Source organism: Sebastes umbrosus, chromosome 2 (genome assembly GCF_015220745.1).
Source record: "Sebastes umbrosus isolate fSebUmb1 chromosome 2, fSebUmb1.pri, whole genome shotgun sequence".
NCBI lineage: Eukaryota > Metazoa > Chordata > Actinopteri > Perciformes > Sebastidae > Sebastes > Sebastes umbrosus.
In genome coordinates this window covers 30025518-30047185 of record NC_051270.1, presented here as the reverse complement: position 1 = coordinate 30047185, position 21668 = coordinate 30025518, and the positions used below count along the sequence as shown (strand labels likewise).

The window sequence follows — 21668 nt, the reverse complement described above, 5'->3', positions numbered from 1 at the left end:
CTAACCTTCATGCTGGTCACATAAGCAAACATTTTATGGCCTTGAAAACTTTTTTTTTTTCTGAATCAGGGAGAGTTTTGTATATTATTGTAAAGCTTTCTGAAATCTGACTCTGAGCTGTAGTAAAAATGAAAAGGAGCTTCAGCCCTGTCATTTTTATCCCCCTCTTGTAAACCAGTTTCTATCCTGCTCCATTATTTCCAGCTGTTTACCTGTCTCACACTGTGGGAATAGATTTAGCCACGCCCCCCTGACGGACTGACTTCCGCATTGTAATCTCACCTGAGATCTCACCTGAGGGCTGCAGGCACAACAACAAACCGGCGCTCATTTAAACAGTAAAAACAACCAGAACAGCATCGGGACAGGTGATCTTATCCTCTCAGGTAAGTGGGTTTATTTTACAGTGTAATTTAACGTTGGCAGGAATTTTGAAACATTTATGAAAGTGTGATTTGTAACAGGTAAAATAACACACTGGGGCTTCAATTATGCACGTTGAAAATAACAATATGCAGAAGCTTAGTGTTGAAAACATCCTTAACTTGAAATAGCAGAGACTCTGTAGCCTGGTAACTACAACATGAGGAAGGAGGTAGCAGGCGACCAGCAACAGATCTGAGATCAGAAGCTGTGCTTCAACAGGTGCTTCATCAGGTGCTTCATCAGGTGCTTCAACAGGTGCTTCATCAGGTGCTTCATCAGGTGCTCTGCAGAGGATCTGAAGTCTGTTTAACAGATTGGTTCGTGCACACAGAGCCGGGAACATCCGGGACATAGATGATGTAATAAAAAGTAAAGGAAATGTGTCTGAGATGAGTGTACTGTAGGGAGAGATGAGTCGTCAGCAGCAGCTCTGAGCAGTCAGCTGATCCTCTCAGCTGACTGCTCAGCTGATCAGCTGTCAGATCTGCTGGTCTGCAGCTGTGAGCCTCCAAATCTGCCAGGAAGAGGATTTAGAAACCGGGAAAAACCCCTGTGATTGCGTGACCTCTCCGGTTATTTTGTCGACGTCATCATGTTACTTTGCAGTATTTGATTTGGGAAATTCCTTCTCCTCCTCAGTCTGCCTGTTTGGGTCTTTTCTGTCTGATTTTTTTTTTTTTTTTTTACAAGAACAAACAATCAAAACACCAACAACAGTTTGAATTGCAATAAAGATGATCCAATTTTGCTTTGAGACCACAGTTTGAGATGTCTCTACATCTACAGTACAAGCTTAGTGAATAATAATAATGAAATAAAGGAAAAACCTTAAACGGTTGAATTGGAAATTGTTATTGTATGTTTTGCATGTATGCCCACTGCATGCTGGGAAACTGTAAATTGCACTGAATAAGAGCGAGTGAGGAAGTGGGTGTATGGATGGACATTTAGGATACGTTCCAAATCGCATACTTTTTACTTTATTACCGTATGCATATAATTGGGACATACTACTTCCTCATAACATTGTGCCTTGAACTTTGACCCTCCTGCTCATATATCTGCTACGCTGAGGGTTGTGGGTTAGAATAGCCAGAAAAGCATGCTGGCTTGCATACTGCAAAATGCAACCGGATGTAGTAGGACATCCTGGTATCTTTTGGCATACTGGCATTTGACATATAGAGTGCTCCAGGGGTGATGTATTTTTGTAGGCCAACCAGGAAGTTAGCATCACCCTGGTGACCTTGACAACAAGCCAATGGGATTTTTCCATTGGGTTTGGTTTATTGCAGAAAATAAACTCTGTGGAAAACAAACGTTTATGATACTTGCACGTTTTGTTCGGCAAGATAATCTTCACAAATGAACACCACTTTTATGGCTTTTTGAAGTGTGATTGCAATCGCCAGAAGTAAAAATCTAACGTTAGGCTATAAACCAACTACAACATGGTCACATGAACGCGAGTATACACAACGAGGCGGTAAAGGCTGACGAGTCGACGTGATGACGTTTAGCCATTTGTTAGCAACCGTCTTTTTTAAAGACACAGAAAAGCTTCAAAATTCACGAGTGGGTTATTTATTGATGTATTTTATGTGGTAGAACAAAACGTTAAAATCTCTTCAGCTTGTGTTAACTACAGATCTTATTTCAGGCATCCCAACAAAAACCCATTAAAAAAAAAAAACATTGACTTCCAGACGAGGGAACCGAGAAGTGCTAAAATGCTAACTCATTTCCGGGTTTTAGGACTCATTCCTGAGTCAACATAAGTAATAGTAAAAATAGCTGAATAAATGTACTCAACATGACTACTTATAACTCATAGTGGATCCCAGTTGCTGTATAAACTCTGCTCTGTATCACAAACTTGTCAAAACATGACGTTTCCTCCAGTGTTTTACTGGCAGTTTAAAGATGTTTTAAAGACATTTGATTGTCAGACAAGTTGATTTTTAAATCTCAAAAAGAGCTCATGTACAGGAAGAAGATGGATTTGTTCAGTTGCCTCAAATACAAACTATTTTATTGCATCCAGAAATGCCTTTTATTGTCTTGTTATCCTTCATAAATGAATATTAAGGTATATTTTATGTGTTTGCAGTGACTATAGTGACAATGAATGTGAGGAAAGTGGACAGGACTGTTCTGAGTGTGGAACAGTCGGAGGGAGTCGGTGCTCGTGTCCGCAGGAGCATCGGTAGAAAGGAGGTATGTTGTTAATGAAGTTCGACTGTCAACCCTTTTACTAAAAACTCAATTAATTAATGCAATACTCTGCATATTATATTTCCAGCTGAGAAACCTGGATCCTTTCTTGATGTTGGATGAGTTCAGAGTGAGCAAGCCGGCAGGTTTTCCAGACCATCCTCACAGAGGATTTGAGACGGTAAGAAGTGAACATATATCTATATCTATCTCTATGTATCATGCATTTGACTTTAATTTTAATGTAGCAGCACATATTCAGATAAGATGGAGAAAGTTAGGGTGCTAAAACTAAAAAAAGGATCATAGAACCAACCGGCTTCACTGAGGGGAGAAACTCTTACTTTGACCACAAGATGGCGACAGCAGAACAGAAAGCTACAGGACCACTGTGTCTTCGAACAAATGTTGATTTAGGTTTATAGATTAAAAAAAAGAAATCACACAGACATCCAGAGACATCAGAGATAAAATGTCTGCTGGTACTGTTAAGTTTAAAGAGCTCAAGTTGAGCTCAGAAAGCTTTGGGTTAAAATTTTATCATGACAACTCAGAAAAAAAATCCCCTATTTTGAAAGAGAGGAATTGTCCCGTCTTCTGATGTGTCTTTGTGGATTCGTGGTTGGTTTTGTGTTTTTTTATTCTTCTTGGTATTTGAAATGAATATATTCTGTCTCCACCAGACTTACTGACTGACTGACATGTCAGCTGTCCCAGTTTCCTGAAAACTGAGAATGTGAATACATTACTGCGGTAGCTTCTTGTACATACATACTCATTAAAAATTAAGCTCTACTTTACATTTTTTAAAGTATTAGTAGTAGAAAGTATAAGTAGTAAGTATAAGTCAAGTATTTCAAATGATTTTCTTCTAGTCTATGATAATTTTAATAAAGTAGACATGGCTTCAGTGTTTACACAAACATATTTAAAACCTACTCATTTAGCTCAGAGCCCACAGCCTCCCTTCTGTCTTTATTTCACACCTTTCCTTCCTGCATTTTGTCATTTCTTTGCCATCTTTATTTCATGTCTGACTTGTTGAAAATGAGTAATCGATTATTTAATTGACAGAGTAGTAACTAATGACAAGATTGATAACTGAAATAACTTATTCATCACATAAAAATCGCTAAATGTGCTAAATTTTCTTAATGTGTTGCTTGTAATTTAAACACATTTGTTTTTTTTTGGGGCTGTTTGCCAGACAATTGAAACTATTTTAAGATGTCATTTGGACTTCAGTGTGATGGGAATGTAGCATCGCCGTTTGCATTTTACAGACTTGTCGGTTAATTTATAAATGGAAAAAATAACAGATACATTTGCAGATATTATCTTGAGTGGACATGAAGATTTTACACCCTGTCAGTCTATATAATATGAAAGGCTAGTTGTAACTGATTTCTTAGGATCACCTTTACATTAAAGCTGCACTAATCAACATTTTTTTACTAACTCTAATGATCATGTGTGATGTGAAAGATGCTGCTCGTAGTGACGAAGACACAGAGAAATATCACCCAAATCTGTTTCTGGCTCATTGTCTTGATTTTACTGCCCCTAATTTTATGTTTTAATCCATCAACTTAATTGACTGACAACGATTTTGCAGCAAAAACTCTCTGATCAACCCCCTCTACACAAAGGTAGCAACTAGCTGGTGAACATTTAGAGCCAGATATGTCCTTCAGGAGTTGGTAGAGATCAAAAACAGAACTGAAAGGAGAGTTAATATTGGATTTACATTCATCAGATGGACAGAAACACGACTCCAAATGAATAATAATGTTGCTCCGTGTTTGCTCAATGTTCTCCTGCCTTGATGTGGCCAAATTCATTATTGCTGCTTTTAGGGCAAATTACATTTGAACATGGGTTTGGAAAGTGAAGTCACAGAATAGTTGCAGTAAGTGATGTGTGGACCACTTACTCAGTTTTATTGCATCTTTAGAAATGGACAGCTTTTTACTTTTACCTGCACTTCTCTGGTTTCTGCTCTGAATAAAGTGGGAGAATATTTGATTAAATAACTAATCAGCTCTTATTCTGGCTCCCACTCTGTTAGTCTCTATATGTGAACCATTTGTTCTTGAAAATGGCTTCAGAAATAAATGTATCGCTTTTTCAGCTTGGACCAGAGAGATCTATTGGCAGAAAGTGAATATAATATTAATAAGTATGTTTTCTGTGGTTTATAATCACCTGAAAATAAGAATTGTTGTGTTTTCGTTATCTTAGAATGAGTCCTTTATATCTACATAGGGAGTGGGTCCTCTTCACGGAGCTGACCGCCATGTTTAAAATATAGACTGTATATAAAGATGGACGACATGACCCCAAAAGTGAAGCCAAAACATCTGGATCGCCCCCTGCTGGCTGGCTGCAATATAAGTCATAAATCCTGCCCCCTCTAGGTTAGTGGATGGGGCATGATCCAAACTAAAAAGGCAAAGTACACGTCAAATACATTTTTCCCAAAGATGGTTTCTGTCATTTTAGATAGTTGTTATCACGCTGATGTATGTTCATGTGTTCATTTTTCTGATAAGTTTGGTTTTATTTAATGCTTATAAAAAGGGGTTGAGACGTCATGATTGACAGCTGTGAGTCTCTCTCGCTGACAAACTGTGGCCGTGCTCGGCTCGCGATTGGTTCGGGCGGATGACCTCGATACTGCGTCTCCACTGTCCGATCACTACTGCACAGACTCCAAATTATGTAAAAATCTCAAGATGGCAAGTCCCCTATCCGTGATATTTTGGCTTGACTTTTGTACAGTGAGAGGAAGTGGAGACGCGCCGTCCATCTTTATATGCAGTCTATGGTTTCAACAGTAGCCCAGAATGGAAAAAACAAACACCGTTAACTTTTCCTGCTTGGGCCGGAGTCCACAACGTGACTCGCTCCAGAGCGTCACTCCACTCAAACGAAAAAACCTAGCCCAGTGTTGCCAACTCTTTTCCAATGAAAGTAGCTAGCAGCACTAGCTCCAAAAGTCACTAAATCTAGTGAGAAAGTCGGCAAGTCGGCAACACTGACAGTCCGTCCCTTCAGGCCTCCCTCCAAAGCTACTCCCCCAAAATTATCATTATGAACATAAACTACGAACATGGCTATTGTCACAGCTGTCGAGCTAGCAGCTTGTTGACAAAGAGTATAGAAGCAAAGAGACGAAACTGGTGTTTTTTTTACAACATCCGCTGCCGCCATTTTGGACTGAAAGTGCTTAATATATTTATAATATTTTATTGTTCAGCACAGGCCATTTCGGTAGAATATGACAATAATACAGAAATAATTTAGTTTTTTAGGCGGATATTTTACTGGTGTCCAGTAGTCGCTTTCAGTCCAAAATAGAGGAAGCGTAACTTTGTTACTTGGCGCTGATGTTGCAATGGAACAAACCACTGACTTTCACTTCTTGGCAATATACGTTCTTTTCCAGTGATGCACAATGACTGAACAGGCAGAGTGTAATAATATATATACAGACGTAGGCAAAATTGTCGGTACTCTAACGTTAAAGAAAGAAAAACCCACAAAGGTCACTGAAATAACTTGAAACTGAGAAAAGTAATAATAAATAAAAATTTATTGAAAATTAACTAATGAAAATAAAACATTGCTTTTGAATTTTGGTTCAACAGAATCATTTTAAAAAACAAACTAATGAAACTGGCCTGGACAAAAATGATGGTACTCTTAACTTAATATTTAGTTGCACAACCTTTTGAGGCAATCACTGCAAACAAGTGATTTCTGTAACTCTCAATGAGACTTCTGCACCTGTCGACAGGTATGTTGGCCCACTCCTCGTGAGCAAACTGCTCCAGCTGTCTCAGGTTTGAAGGGTGCCTTCTCCAGACTGCATGTTTCAGCTCCTTCCACAGATGTTCAATAGGATTTAGATCCGGGCTCATAGAAGGCCACTTCAGAATAGTCCAATGTTTAGTTCTTAGCCATTCTTGGGTGTTTTTAGATGTGTTTTGGGTCATTATCCTGTTGGAGGACCCATGACCTGCGACTGAGACCAAGCTTTCTGACACTGGGCAGTACATTTCGCTCCAGAATGCCTTGATAGTCTTGAGATTTCATTGCACCCTGCACAGATTCAAGACACCCTGTGCCAGATGCAGCAAAGCAGCCCCATAACATAACCGAGCCTCCTCCATGTTTCACATTAGGTACAGTGTTCTTTTCTTTGGATGCTTCATCTCTTCGTCTGTGAACATAGAGCTGATGTGACTTGCCAAAAAGCTCCAGTTTTGTCTCATCTGTCCAAAGGACATTCTCCCAGAAGCTTTGTGGCTTGTCAATATGCATTTTGGAAAATTCCAGTCTCGCTTTTTTATGATTTGGTGTCCTCCTGGGTCGTCTTCCATTAAGTCCACTTTGGCTCAAACAGTGACGGATGGTGCGATCGGACACTGATGTACCTTGACCTTGGAGTTCACCTCTAATCTCTTTGGAAGTTGTTCTAGGCTCTTTGGTTACCATTCGTATTATCCGTCTCTTCGATTTGTCATCAATTTTCCTCTTGCGGCCACGTCCAGGGAGGTAGGCTACAGTCCCATGGACCTTAAACTTCTGAATAATATGAGCAGCTGTAGTCACAGGAACATCAAGCTGCTTGGAGATGGTCTTATAGCCTTTACCTTTAACATGAAGGTCTATAATGTTCTTTCTGATCTCCTGAGACAACTCTCTCCTTAGCTTTCTGTGGTCCATGTTCAGTGTGGTACACACCATGACACCAAACAGCACAGTGACTACTTTTCACCCTTTAAATAGGCAGACTGACTGATTACAAGTTTGAAGACACCTGTGATGCTATTTACAGGACACATCTTAGTTTAATATGTCCCTATGGTCACATTATTTTACATCTTTTCTAGGGCTACCATCATTTTTGTCTAGGCCAGTTTCATCAGTTTGTTTTTTAAAATGATTCTGTTGAACCATAATTCAAAAGCAACAGCTGATTTTCATTAGTTCATTTTCAGTAAATTTTTATTTATTATTACTTTTGTCAGTTTCAAGTTATTTCAGTGACCATTGTGGGTTTTTCTTTCTTTAACGGAAGAGTACCAACAATTTTGCCTACGTCTGTATATATATATAATTTATATATATAATACAGTATGTAATAATTGGACGGGTTTATTACAGTCCTCCGACAACCACAGATACCAGATTTTTTTCTTATTTTTTGTCAGAGCTTTTGGTTTATTGATTGTTGTTGGGATGTAATGAAAATTTCAAGAATTATAACAAAATGTATTTGAAGAAGATTACCAACCCCCAGCTTTAATGTTGTATATTAAATTCACCACAAGCCCGTCACATGTTTTTAAATTGTAGTTTAACTCTGTACTCTGCAGTAATAATAGTAGCAGTAATAATAATAGTCAGCAGTAATACTTCCACCACATTGATGAATGGGTAATGTGGCAGGTTATATATTTTTTTAAGCCGAACTTAAAAAACCCAGATATTGTCCTTAGATTGCCAGACGTTCCTCCAAATGTATTTGAGTTGGCAGATGCAACTTAAATCTCCCGGTGCGGGTGGACAGGACTCGGCTACACTCCCAGCATGCCTTTCTGCAGGTGTGTTTGCTCACACTCGTATGACTTTGGAAATCATGCAGCTGTGGAGATAGATCACAGGCAGCTCGCTGCAGGGGCCCGAGCTTTCCTCCCTTACACAGATGTTCACCTTTGAACCCGTGACCCGTCGCTCAGCACTTCTTTTCCTGTCCAGTCTGACCACTGCGGCGGTGAAACCAGCGCACACGTGCTTTTAGTGTCAAAGCAGCACTCTTTATAAGCTCAAGGCCTGAGTTAATGAAACCTGGAACATTATGCACAGAAAGTGCATTACTTTATGTCAAAATAAGGCTTAAAGGGACTGTTTGTAAGATTCAGAAATGCTTGTTAACAGCGACACCTGTGGCCGTTAAGTCAACGAAAGTCAGCGTCGGGCTCGCGCTTGCTCGCTCTAAATAGACATGAACGAGCATCGCTCAAAACAGTGAGGCGACACACGTCAGTTAAAACCACAATATTACTCTATATTTCAGCTGCTTGGCAGTAATGTTAGCTGACCAGACGAAGGTCTCTCCATGAATCACTGCTGATCCTAGTGTTGGCTTTTCCTGCCTCAGCCTCCTGACCGCGGCCGAAGGAAGACACCGACACCCGGTCGGAGACGGTAACATTTCTCGCTTCGGAGCCCCGTCACTTCACAAGACACAGGAAACCTCTGTTGGTCTGGAGGAGCTGCACCATTTATTTCTGCACAAACGTCCACTCTACATTTACTAGATATTCTCAGAGCTAAACTAACTCTTCCGCAGTGTGTAGTGTGCGCACATGCACGTGTAGAGGTGGAGCGAGCTGAGTGAAGGCAAGCAGGCAGAGGAGCAGAGGAGCAGAGACTCCGGCCCTGGAGACCAAAGCTACGTTCTCCCCCGTGTACTACGACCACGGTCAACACTGTTTTGCAAGACGGGCTACACTAGATAGAACCAAAAGGTTTTGGTGCTTCCATGTAGTTTGTGTTGGAGTCTTGTCTGAAAAGTGTAGCCACACGCGAGCGGGCATATGCGGGTCCAATTCTTTACATTTGTTTCTAAATTTAAGTATTAAGTCATCTGAATGAAGCTCTTTATGCTATATGTGTGTCTTTCCTCAAACAGGTAACATACATTTTAGAGGGGATCACGGCCCATGAAGACTTCTGTGGCCATTCAGGACGACTGAAAGCCGGAGATCTGCAAGTAAGCTACTGCATAACTTAATTTTTATGATTTTTTAAAAAAGGAATCGTTTGTCCTTTTGGGAATGGTTCTTTCTTGCCGAGAGTTGGATGAAAAGATGGACACCGCTCATGTTTGTAGCTATGGTACCAGCACCTCTAAAGCTCACTATGTATACAAATTATATATCTTGTTTGTTTAATTCGTACAAAAATGGAAGTGTAATAATGCCAATTTGCGGTTGAACATGCAGTTATGTGCCGAACATTTTACTTTTGGACACATTGAGTGCTCCAGGGTGATGTATTTTTGTAGGCCAACGAGGAAGTTAGAATTGCCCTGGTTCCCTCGACAAAAAGCGAATGGGATTTTTCTATTAGGTTTTGGATTATTGCAGAAAATAAGCTTTGTGGCAAACAAACGTTTTATGATACAAGTTTTGTTCAGCAAGATAATCTTCACAAATGAACACCACTTTATGATTTTTTAAGTGTGAAAGCAATCGGCAGAAGTAAAAAGCTAACAAGGCTATAAACGAACTACACCACGCTCGAATGAGCGTGAGTAACCACAACGAGGCTGTAAAGGCGGACGAGTCAGCATGATGAAGTTTAGTAGTGTCATTTAGCCACTTGCTAACAACCGCCTTTTTTAAGACACATAAAGGCTACAAAATTCACGAGTGGGGTATTTACTGACGTATTTTATGTCGTAGAACAAAACGTTAAAATCTTATTTTAGACATCTAACTAAAAACCCATTGACTTCCAGACGAGGGAACCGGATGTGCTAAAATGTATATAATAACTGTAAATAATAATTCATTTCAGAGTTTTAGGACTCATTACTGTAGCACTCTATTGGCGCTGATTGCCTATAGCAACCTCACATGACAACAGTAGTCCGGCCCATGAAACTAAGTAAAACCACAACGGGTCATTTTTTTGATTTTGTACAAATTAAACAAACAAGTTATAACATCTTATTTCGTGAGTTAATTAACAAGAAAGCATATTTCCCAAAATGAAAAACTATTCCTTTAACTTTGCCACTAATAAAATAACTAAATACGGAAATATAAATAAATATTTTCTGTTCTTTCCGATATTAGATACCCGTTATCTAATGGTGTGATCACTGATATCTATCAGTCTAATCCTCCTAATAGTAAATGTCATCATTAACTTGAAGCATTCAGTCCACTGAAACGACAAGAGCAGAACAAGACTTCAACCTATTGGCCTACAAATCCCCACCAACTCATTACATATGTATTATAATGTTGTGCACTCACACTAATTGGATATCATGCCCTGTGGGTTGTTTCCTGTGTTTTTAAAGTAGTAAAGTTACACACACACACTCACAGGCTGCTGACTCAGCTTCAATCTGCAGCAGAGGTTCAGTCAGTTCAGTTGAATTTGCTGTAACCCTCCATGTGCACCCTCCGTAGGCTCACGACGTCACGTTGGAGCTGCAGATGCTCAAACAGCCGCCTGCTTGTCCTTTAGGGAAAAGCTCCAACACAGTTTCCGATTAAAGCCGCGAAGGAAGCGGTGAAGACGGCATGCCAACAATGTTCTGTTAGTGGTTGAATTAATTCCACATCTGTACATGTCCATTTTAGAAAAGAAACAAATCCAATTTCCTCCATTTTTAGATAGATATAGATGCTTACGTGCTGAAAATATATATATTTTTTAGATATTTTCCAAAGTAAAAGCCCTTAGAACTGTATGATTCAACTTTTTCCAATGGTCTAGTGTTAAAAAAGTTAAAAAAAAATCACAATAACTGGTAATATCGAATCGCAATACTTAAAAATTGCAATACTTATCGAATCGACACTCAAGTATTGTAATAGTATTGAATCGGGAGATAGGTGTATCGTCCCAGCTCTAATAGATTTAGATAGATAGATAGATAGATAGATAGATAGATAGATAGATGGATAGATAGATATAGCAGCTTAGCGAACAAGACAAATTTAATGTGCAAAAAAGCTATAAATACTTATCAATACAATAACTTAGCAATAAACAATACTTGTTGATAATAGTTTAAATAAATGAGAGGATTTCTACTGTACATGTATACATGTGTAATGGTGTGAATTGGACATTGCAAGTAGTGCAAAAGTAAATGTTAAACTAAATTTGTGCAGTATGGGTCAGGTTATTTAAAAAGGATAAATCAGTTTTATATTGACTGATTTTTCTGTGCCCAGAAACATTGCTGAAAGAAACAACTATTACTTCAATAGTTACCCATAATGGACTTGGTATAAGCATAGTTCTATTAAAGTTTTAAATGAATAACAATGTTCATATTTTCATACACAATGCCCATCTTTATCAGGACTTTATGTACCCAAACTGGCAGATTATTTCCAAGTTAGACTGCATATTTATTATATCACATAAGATGTTTTAAAATTGAATTTGAACCACTGATTAATTTAATTTCATCTGTGCTTCCTCTGTTCTCTTGGTTTATTCTCTGTTGTATTCTGCATGTTATTATCCAGTAGATCCCTGACAGTAAAATATACGCAGCACAAAGCAATAAAAGAAAGTAATAAAAGCAACCAAACCGCATGGTGAACAGTCACGGATGAATAATCAGCGTCCAGCTGCATTAAAGCAAAGCTTGAGAGTGGATTTCCAGCTGGACTAAAAGAGAAGCACAAGCTGTTAAACTAAACCTCATCTCATCCAGTATGTTTCAAATCACGACCCAAAACCAGCTGTACCTTATAGAATGTATTTATTATTATATTCAGAAGAATGTATCTATATTTTACTGAAAATCACTTAAGTCTTTCTTTACTTTGAAGTCCAAACTTCTGATGTTTTTGCATAATATAGTTTATTATTTATAATACTGCCGGAAATGTCTCAAAGGATAACGTGATTAAGTCGGGTCTTTATCAAACCCAGAAGATTAATGAAGAACATTGAAAGCCAACCGTTGTTATATTTCACTATTATTTATTCATTCATAATTTATTTTTCCCTTCAGTGTACTCAACACACAATTTTGCACAAAACATAAGCTACAATCTGTAACTACATTTCATGATCTAAAAGGAGCAAGGAGAGGAGGAATCTCCTATTATCACATTTAATGGTCTGCCACATATGCACATATACTGTAGTCTGCCAATGCTTTTACAACATACATGCATGTCTACCAGATTTCATGACGATCCATCCAATAGTTGTCGAGACATTTACACCCAAAATGTAATACTGGTTACGTTAGATGTGAAGTCGGGGTAATTAGGATATATTACTTCGCATCTGTAAATGTTTGACTAACATTTTCGTAGATGTCAAGATACTGTAATTCAATAAAAACTTTGAGAATATGGGCTTCATCAAAGTTACAACAAAACATCCCTTAAAGAACATTTGACAATTAGGGATGCATCGATCCAAATTTTTCAGTCCCGATAGCGATACGATGACTGGGCTTTGGGTATCGGCCGATACGAGTACCGATCTGATACCAGGGTCTAATTAATAAGCTGTATGGAAGGCTGTGAGGAAGTGACTGGGATCATTGTTTTATGTGTAAGGCAACATCAGGCTGGACTTAAACATTACTGTCCTAACTTTGTAAAACAAAATGTAACAAATAAATACATAGATATAGATGTACTGAATTGTAATTTCTTAATATTAAAAAAATGTTGTGGCACAAAGCGTACAACGGTAACACTTCATTTTACAAGTCCGCAAATTTCATGGTAATTAGGTGATGATTAGCATGAAACCTATTTGAAATTTCTATGGAATTACTGCCAAATTACCCCAATATGTACCTCAAAATGTATCAAACATTATTTTATTACAAACATTATTTAATAGGGATATGCTAAAATAGCAAATAATGGTTAAAATAGGGCCCTTAGGCTTGAGAAGCGGCTGTGCGCTGCTCTTCATCGGAGGTGGAAAACCAAAACTAACAGAAGACACTTCTGATCACTTATTGTCTAAACAAATGTAACCTGATAGCTAATGTAATGATTCAGGGAGTTTTTTAAAGAAATTTCAAATAATTTGTTTGTTAATTATTATCTATTTACCAGCAGACATGGAAATAAAGCATATCAATAACTTTGTATTCTTTTCCTGGAAATGTATGAAATAGATTACAGCTATTACTGCTTATTGGGGAATTGCGGAATATAACTATTAAATAATGTTTATAATAGATATAAAATAATGGTAATAAAAGTCCAGAGTCAAGTCCCAAGTCAAGACAGCCAAACAAAGTATTTTTTGATAAATATTGAGGTAAATATTGAGGTAAATATTGAGGTAAATATTGAGGTAAATATTGGGGTAATTTGGCAGTAATTCCAAAGAAATTTCAAATAGGTTACTTGCAAATTTTTAATGCAGCAACAAATTGGTCAAGACTATGGAATTAAAATTCCAGTATATAAATATACACTTGAATTAAATCGATCGGCCCCATTGTCACAGATACCCGATCCAGCTATTTGAATCAGTATCGGCCCGATACCCATATCAGTATTGGCATCGGTGCATCCCTATTCACAATTCTTCAGACAGTTATTTCTGTCTGGAGCAAATTGGTGGACTAGCCACCTGATCAGTAGTGCCATTCCTAGTGCCACATGATTAATAAAACCCTTCCCACCTCTGGTTAGTTAATACAAATACAACGTTATGGCCTCAACAAATAGCGATGCAAATACAAATAGTGACTTCTATGAACAACTTCAGCACATAGACTGTGTCTATTTAAAATATGTCTCCTTGTCCACCAGTGGATGACTGCAGGACGGGGGGTGGTCCATGCTGAGATGCCCGTGTCAGAGGAGCCGGTGGTGGGCTTGCAGCTGTGGGTGAACCTGTCGAGGCGGGACAAGATGGTGGAACCGGCGTACCAGGAGCTGAAAGGCGCCGCGATCCCCAAACCCAACCAAGGAGGAGTTACAGTCGCTGTGATATCTGGAGAAGCTTTAGGAGCAAAGGTGTGTGTGTGTGTGTGTATGTGTGTGTGTGTGCGTGTGTGTGTGTGTGTGTGTGTGTGTGTGTTCATAATTCAGCCACAGGGTTGTGATGTCACTACAGCATCATTAAATCAAGCCCCAGACAGAAGAGCGCTTTGAAACTGAACATGATGTTTACTTTCCTGCTAGCTGTTGATCTCATGGTGATTGCGCATTTGCTGGATGCTTGCGGCACATAGGAAAAACCGACAATGACATAAATGTGCGTGTGTGTGTGAGTGAAAGTGAATGCCTGTTAACCACACTATGTGACCAGTGTGAGTGTAATGAGTGTCTGGTTGAAAAGAGGAAACTGCAAATGAGGAGCAGATTGTCCTGGCCTGCGAGGGATGACTTTGTAATGTTGCGGTGTGTGTGTGTGTGCGTGTGTGTGTGTGTACTTCTTTTATTACACTTCTGAACGTAAGTGGAAGTTGACGTGGAGACTGAAGTGAGGGCTGATGACGAACTTAGGCCTAACAAGAAGCTGATAGAGAAGCTATATTATGCAAATGATGGTCTGCCTCTGGGTTTAACACACGTCATTGAACTGAAGTAGCCTCCTCCACCACTAAAAGTCACACATCCATTTCTCTTTATTTATTGTATTTATTCATAAGGCTCATAATTTAGTTTTTTTATCGATGATGATTTCAGCTCACATTTACCCTGATTTTATGAAGCCTGACAACACAAGAACCTTTCAGTTCATTTTCGATTGCCAAGAGGCTTCATCAGCATATAGGCCAAAAGACCTCTGGACGCAATTGGATAGACCTACAACCAATTAGAGCAATGAAACATGTGATGGAGACTATACAGCGTGCAAAGATGAGCTGTGATGGCGTAGCATCAATTATGTCTGTGAACGATCTTGATGACATTTCAAGTACCTTTCTCTACACTACACATTTGTGCAGATACGTCCCTGAATGTAATGCCCTGTATTTATTGAATTTTAACAGATGACAATAATAGTTCTGCACAAATCAGAAACGCAAAACTCTTTTAGCTTTTATTTCCTTAACTTTGCTCACTTTCTCACGTATAGTATGTTTCCTATTATCAAAACCTCAATGCTCAGGTTTTTTTTAAGGCCATCTCATCCGACTCATTCACAATAAAAAAGCTATTTAGTGCAAGAAGTGTGATCCATTATTAATAACAGCTTCTGACTTCTCTGAAAAACCATGGGATTTTTAGTAGGTCGTCAAGCCATATAACATTTTTTTTTTTATGGGTAGCAACAAAACAATGCAGCTTTAACTTATTGTTCACACCCCATTTGCAGGGAACAGAAGTGCAGATGGTTCTGAAGTTGTAAACAAATGACCGTGACTGTCACTGGCGCCACTATTTCAAAGTTTGCATGAATGTCTTTCCTATTTTATGCAAAATATTTGAATCTTGTGTATGTGTGTGTGTGTGTATGTTGGAGAAAGTAAGCATATTGTCTTTTTTCCCCCCTATAGTCGAAGGTCTACACAAGAACCCCCACCTTGTACCTGGACTTCAGGCTGCAGACAGGCGCCCTGCATGTGCAGCCAGTCCCCTCAGGTAGGAGAATAACATTTCTGAATACACCATAGTGTGTCTGTAAATGGTCTGTTAATAAGAGAAGTGTCTGTTAGGATGCTTACACAAAAGCACCTCATGGTTGCTTCGTGTCCTCACCATGAGACGACCCTTATTGAATTTTGTCCTCTTGTGGCAGGAAACAGAACAATGAGTGATACTTGAGAACATAAAATGAAAATGAAGCAAAATTAAGTAGAAATCACACTCTCTTCGCTTTGCAAATGAAAGGTTCAGTTCATAATTAATAAGACACACGATTGCTAAATTCAGTTTTGCGGCTATAGCCTTACCTCGTCTGGTATGACCAGTAGCTTTTGGTGGCTAAAGTTAGCTAAGGTTAGCAAACTAAAAGGTGCACTTTTTTTCCTGTCAACCAGTGGGAAACCTCCGGGTCTGAAAAGTGAAGCCAATGCTGAAGTGCCTTAAACTTTCATTCTTTCTAATAGCCAGCAGGGGGCGACTCCTCTGGTTGCAAAAATAAGTCTGATTGTATAGAAGTCTATGAGAAAATGAGCCTACTTCTCACTCACTAGTTTCAATCTTGTTCAATACAGCATGATGTTCATTTAGTAAATGATGGTCCCATGTAGAGTCAAATAGACCATAAAGCAGGGGATGCTTTTGGGCGTGGCTACATTATGATTGACAGTTCGCTACCACGGCGTTGTCCGGTCTGGGAGTTGTTTGTGTTTCCGTCTTACAACTTTAACCATTTTAAAGTGTGTTTTCAGTTCATAAAAGTTAATTATAACCTTTTTTGTCGCCTGAAAACATCTTATTCAGTGTACTGAATTATTATGTACTTAGCTCCACCCTCTCGTGTCATTTCTGGTTGCAAAAAGCCAAGATGGCGACGGCCAAAATGTTGAACTCAAGGCTTCAAAACGGCACTCCGCAAACCAATGGGAGACATCACGATGACTACGTCCACTTCTTATATACTATCTATGTTGTAAACAAACAAAATTTCAGATATATATTACTCTCTATTTAACGTGTGCTTACGTTTTAGTATTTATCATTATCATGTAGTTGTCACTTGTGATGACCGTGCCCTCTGTTCATAAGATTTAGAGCTTCTCAAACATCCTTGTTACATCCACAGTACAGTAATTATGAGATAGTGCTCTCATATTTCACCACACTATTAATAGTAAGAGTGTTTTGCATTTTACAGGCTCCGTTCAGAAGGATCTTGGTCAGTATACACAAGGTTCCCACTAAGGGTTTGCACTTTAACAGTGGAGGAGTTAGAGAAATGTGTATAAAATGTTATCAGCAGACATCTACAGTACAAACACCTCTGGGCTCGTAAAGCTGTTTGGATACACGAGAGCTCAGTATTTTACATTAACAGAGAGAGAGAGAGAGACATTGAGGGAAAGCGAGCTTTAACACAAGGAAATGGGGAAATATTTCACAAATAAATTCACTTTCATTTCTGTATTCAGACGCCCTCAACTTAATATGGTATATTTCTGTCACTGTCCTGCCTGCAGTGAGTGCTGGTGAATTTGACTTCTCACCAAACCTCTAGCGTACTCTTGCAGGTTTAAGAGCTGTGAAATGGCTCACCAAAATCTTTATAACACAAAATACTTCTGTGTTTGACAGGATGGACTACATTCATCTACACTCTATCAGGATCCATTCATGTTGGTGAGTTTTATCTGGTTAATATTCTCCCTAAAAGAAAGGCCCATTGTACATTAAGGTTTATTTCCCTTATGAATACATACATACATCACCTGTCTCATATTGTCCAGTACTTCAGATTGATAGAAGGAGAAGATGAAGTCACTATTAAACAGTATGATACTAACATTATTCTTCTAGTTGGGTGTATGCACTCTGTCCAGTGTGTTTGATCACTCCTTCACTTCCCTCCCTGCTCTTCCTGCTGCCATATCTACGTTACAAATATGTGTGTGATCTCAGTCCAATCGCAACTTCCCTCCTACATTCAGCCAAAATATCCATGTGTTCCACTTTAAAGCTTGATGGATTCATACTGTAGACTACTCCACTTCACTGGAAAAAACGATGGCGCTACTGTGTATAAAATATGACCGTCTCAGAGCTTGGCTTCATATCAATCACTTTACCCACATATTCCAACTACGCCCTGTTGTATCAGTGTTGCTCTTTGACATTATACTGTGAAATACGGCATTTCCCGCTTAATTGATGATATTGTGCGATCAGGGAGTTCCCCTCGCATGAGAACAAACCCTTCAGACAGTGAACTCCTTTTCAGAGGTTTTCTTGGTTTGTTGAAACCTGTTGTTTTCAGTCCGAATTCCCCTTTTTAATATTCTTTCATAAAATGTCATTATGATTCGATTACTCTCCATTGTTACACTGCCGGATCTCTCACACTGCTTGTAATTGCTGGCAGATGTTTTGATGACACGAGAGGATGAAATTGGCTGCAAAGATTAAAGAAGTAATTTGAATCTTAAGTCTTCATCTCTGCGTGTAGTCCGGTCGAATCAGGACCAGCTGGCGTTGATGAAAGCGTCCACCGCAAGTGTCTGGCTTTCTCAGCGTTTAGTGTCAGTACTGTTTGTGTTGCGGCGTGCAAGCAAAGATCAGAAAGCAGTTCAAAATGTCTGAAACGTGCAGGTGCCTATACATTTCTATTTAACACACAGTGGTTTTGTTTTGCTACATAGACCTGAGGTACCCTGAAATCATTTGTGAAACTACTAATGATGCACATGCCAGCTCATAAGCAGCAAGTAAGCTAGTTTTGGGTGAAACATTAAATAGTAATTCCAATGTCTGAACAAGTTTAATTTCATTTTCCATTTGACCATCAAACTTGAATTCTATTGTACCAATGTTTTGTTTCCCCCAATGAGGCACTCCTACTCCCAGAAGTCATAGATTTCCATTTGTTTTCAGAAATACATCAAATACATCTCAAAGACCATAAACCTCATCAATCCTCTTAAGCAACATATTTATTGTATGGGGTTTTGCCCAAGCGGCAACCTCCGGTGCTGAGAAGCAAACACAAAGTGCCCAAAAGCTGCAGTTCCTCAAATGGCCACATGAGGCTGGCTCCAAAAGCGAGTCAATCCCCTCACACCCCATGTTAAAATAGCCAGCTTTACAGCAGAAATGAACATGTTAACAGCCTGGTACAAAAAACATTTTGATCTCGATAGCTAATTTCATGGCAACTGCACGGGGTGTGATTTTTTTTATATAACTCACCAGTTTAAATCATAATAAGGCTTAAAGTTTGGCGTTATTGAGGGCGTGGCCGATTTGAGTGACAGGTGGGTGCTGTATCAGGTCGCTGGCTGCTGCGTCACCCAGCCCGCCTCATCAACCTTTTTGACCATTTTTGGATTAGCAAGAGTTAGGCTGTGTCGTCACTGCCAAGATGGTGATGGCCGGAGCCACCCACTCTTCAGAGGTTGTGTCTAGAAGGTAACCTTATTGCAAATTGAGAAATCTGGCAAAAACTTGTAAAAACTCTCGCAAGACTTGCTGCCCGACGACCTACCCTATCCTCAGCTATTCAAGGTTAATGCCTAACCTTAAAGAGGATTGATTATGCTTATTTTCAGGTTCCTACTTGTATTTTGGGTTACTACTGGAACATATTTGCATGCTTTAATGTTCAGAAAACACTTTACTTTTCTCATACCTGCTGTGCTGCAGCACCTCTTTTCACCCTCTGTCTGAAACACTCTGCTTGAGCATGGCATGGAGTAGTGGGCAGGTGTTACCTTTTTTCTTTACTGACGCTGTTCTGATAGCCTCTCACCTTCTGTGATGTGTGTATAATTAATTTTCTTTTACTTGGTGACATCACCACGTTATGGAAGAAAAGGCAGGACTTCAAGCAAGGCGTTTCAGGCAGTTCAGGAGCGGTGTTTCTGTGGTGGAGAGTAACTCCCTTGGCATGAATTTGTGGCTTTGTAACTTTGCTGACCTTTGACATGAACAAACACAACTATTCAATACAATAAAGGAAAGGGCAAAACTACAAAAGCATATTACGTCCCCTTTAACCATGAGAGTGATAGTTTCCCAACTTGTGGGTTTCCCAACTTGTGGGTTAAACACGACTCTCTTCAGAAACCTATGGGTGACGTCACAGAGACCATGTCCATATTTTATACAGTCTATGGTTTTGCCCCAACACGATTTAGAATTGAATGTGAAGAACTGTCCCAGCTCGACATTTTATTATCATTAGAATTAACAGTAATAATGTTCAGTAATAATAATGGAATATTATTATGTGGTATTGTGATTCAGTATATGTTTGAGTTGTTTTCAGCCCAGGGAAATTAAGGGGTGGGTTAAAGATAAAAAAGATAAAAAGATAGCAGAAAATCATGAGACTGTCACATTGAACTATACTGTATTGCAGTCCTGTCGAAATGTAAAGGTACAGAGCTGTGAATATTGGTTTGATTCAGGCTCAGTTTGAATCATAATGAAGTATTGATTTCAACTGAAACTGGACTTTTCAGGTCCAGATGAGGAGCAGCAGAAGGTGGATCCTCATCATACTGTCGTGTTTGGAGACGGAGACTGCGTCAAAGTTGAAAACAAGGTGAGAAACTTAAGTTCTCTGTATCGGCTCTTGTTAGGAGTTCAATCAAAAAGTAATTTTTCCTTCTCAAACTGTTTAATATGAAAGTTTTTTGAAGCCGAAGAAGAGAAAATCTTGTGCAACTTTTGTGTAACAGAAATATGACAAAGATGACAGCGCTGCTTCTTATTTCCTCCTCAGGGCTCTGAAGTTTCCCATTTTGTGCTGATCGCTGGAGAACCAATCAAAGAGCCTGTGGTGCAACACGGTACGTCGTATGTGTTATTCCCTCCAACTCACTGCACAAAATATATACTTGGATGTGTTTTAAGATGTCACAAACAGAACTTAATCAATACCTGTAATGTAATACTTTCCTGTGTGCCCCTCAGGTCCGTTTGTAATGACCACAGAGGAAGAGATCAGACAGGCTATGAGGGACTACCACACTGGCAGCAATGGCTTTGAAAGGGCCATAAACTGGAGGTCCAAGATCAGCGACTCTCTCTGAACGCTGCGCGGTGTCCCTGGTGAAGACGTTACTTGTTTGCTGCTATAGAAGCATATTTAAAGAGATAATTGTTTTGATTGAAAATGTGGGTACTTTTTCTTTCTTCAGGATATGTTCTGTACGTGTTTACAGGACATTTAGTATTTTCCAGCATCTACTTTTAACTTGTTCTGTACTTCATGCCTTATTGTTTGCACAGTAGTAGTTCACACCTTCTCCCTTGTAAAATATAGATTTTAGGGGAAATGTGCTTTTAACTGCTCTCCACCCCCCTCGTTAACTTTAAACTTTATTACATTTTCCTTCATCTGTTTGGAAGAACACAGTAGCAGAGCTGTTGAGAAATTCTTGCACAAATTGTTGGAATGAAGTAAATTTAACATCCTATTAAGTATGAAGGTTTTACCAACATTGTGATGACACATTTATGTACCACATTAACCTAATGTATCCTGCTGTAAAATGAGTTAGTTTTCCTCTATAGCCAAAAACTTACAGACCACATAAAATATTGTTTAAACAAAAGTTTTTGCACGTTTCATAATTCTCATCGCTTTGCAGCAGACAGAAAAGACGGCCAAGCTGCTGTTCC

At 39.0% G+C, this 21668-nt stretch overlaps 1 protein-coding gene across 2 annotated transcripts; it reads left to right on the top strand.

Annotated features, from left to right (window-relative positions):
- Positions 1 to 191: 191 nt before the first annotated feature.
- On the top strand, positions 192 to 21601 carry pir (pirin). 2 transcript variants are annotated; one of them, XM_037756944.1, is made up of 10 exons: positions 192 to 386; positions 2546 to 2643; positions 2729 to 2821; positions 9344 to 9424; positions 14205 to 14411; positions 15902 to 15986; positions 17622 to 17666; positions 20504 to 20586; positions 20767 to 20833; positions 20958 to 21601. In XM_037756944.1, the coding sequence occupies exons 2-10, from the start codon at positions 2551 to 2553 to the stop codon at positions 21074 to 21076; spliced, it is 873 nt and encodes a 290-aa protein (XP_037612872.1). In that variant the 5' UTR covers positions 192 to 386; positions 2546 to 2550; the 3' UTR covers positions 21077 to 21601. The 2 variants fall into 2 exon arrangements, with proteins under 2 accessions (XP_037612872.1, XP_037612868.1); XM_037756940.1 differs by having other exon boundaries at positions 193 to 386; positions 2537 to 2643.
- Positions 21602 to 21668: the final 67 nt, after the last annotated feature.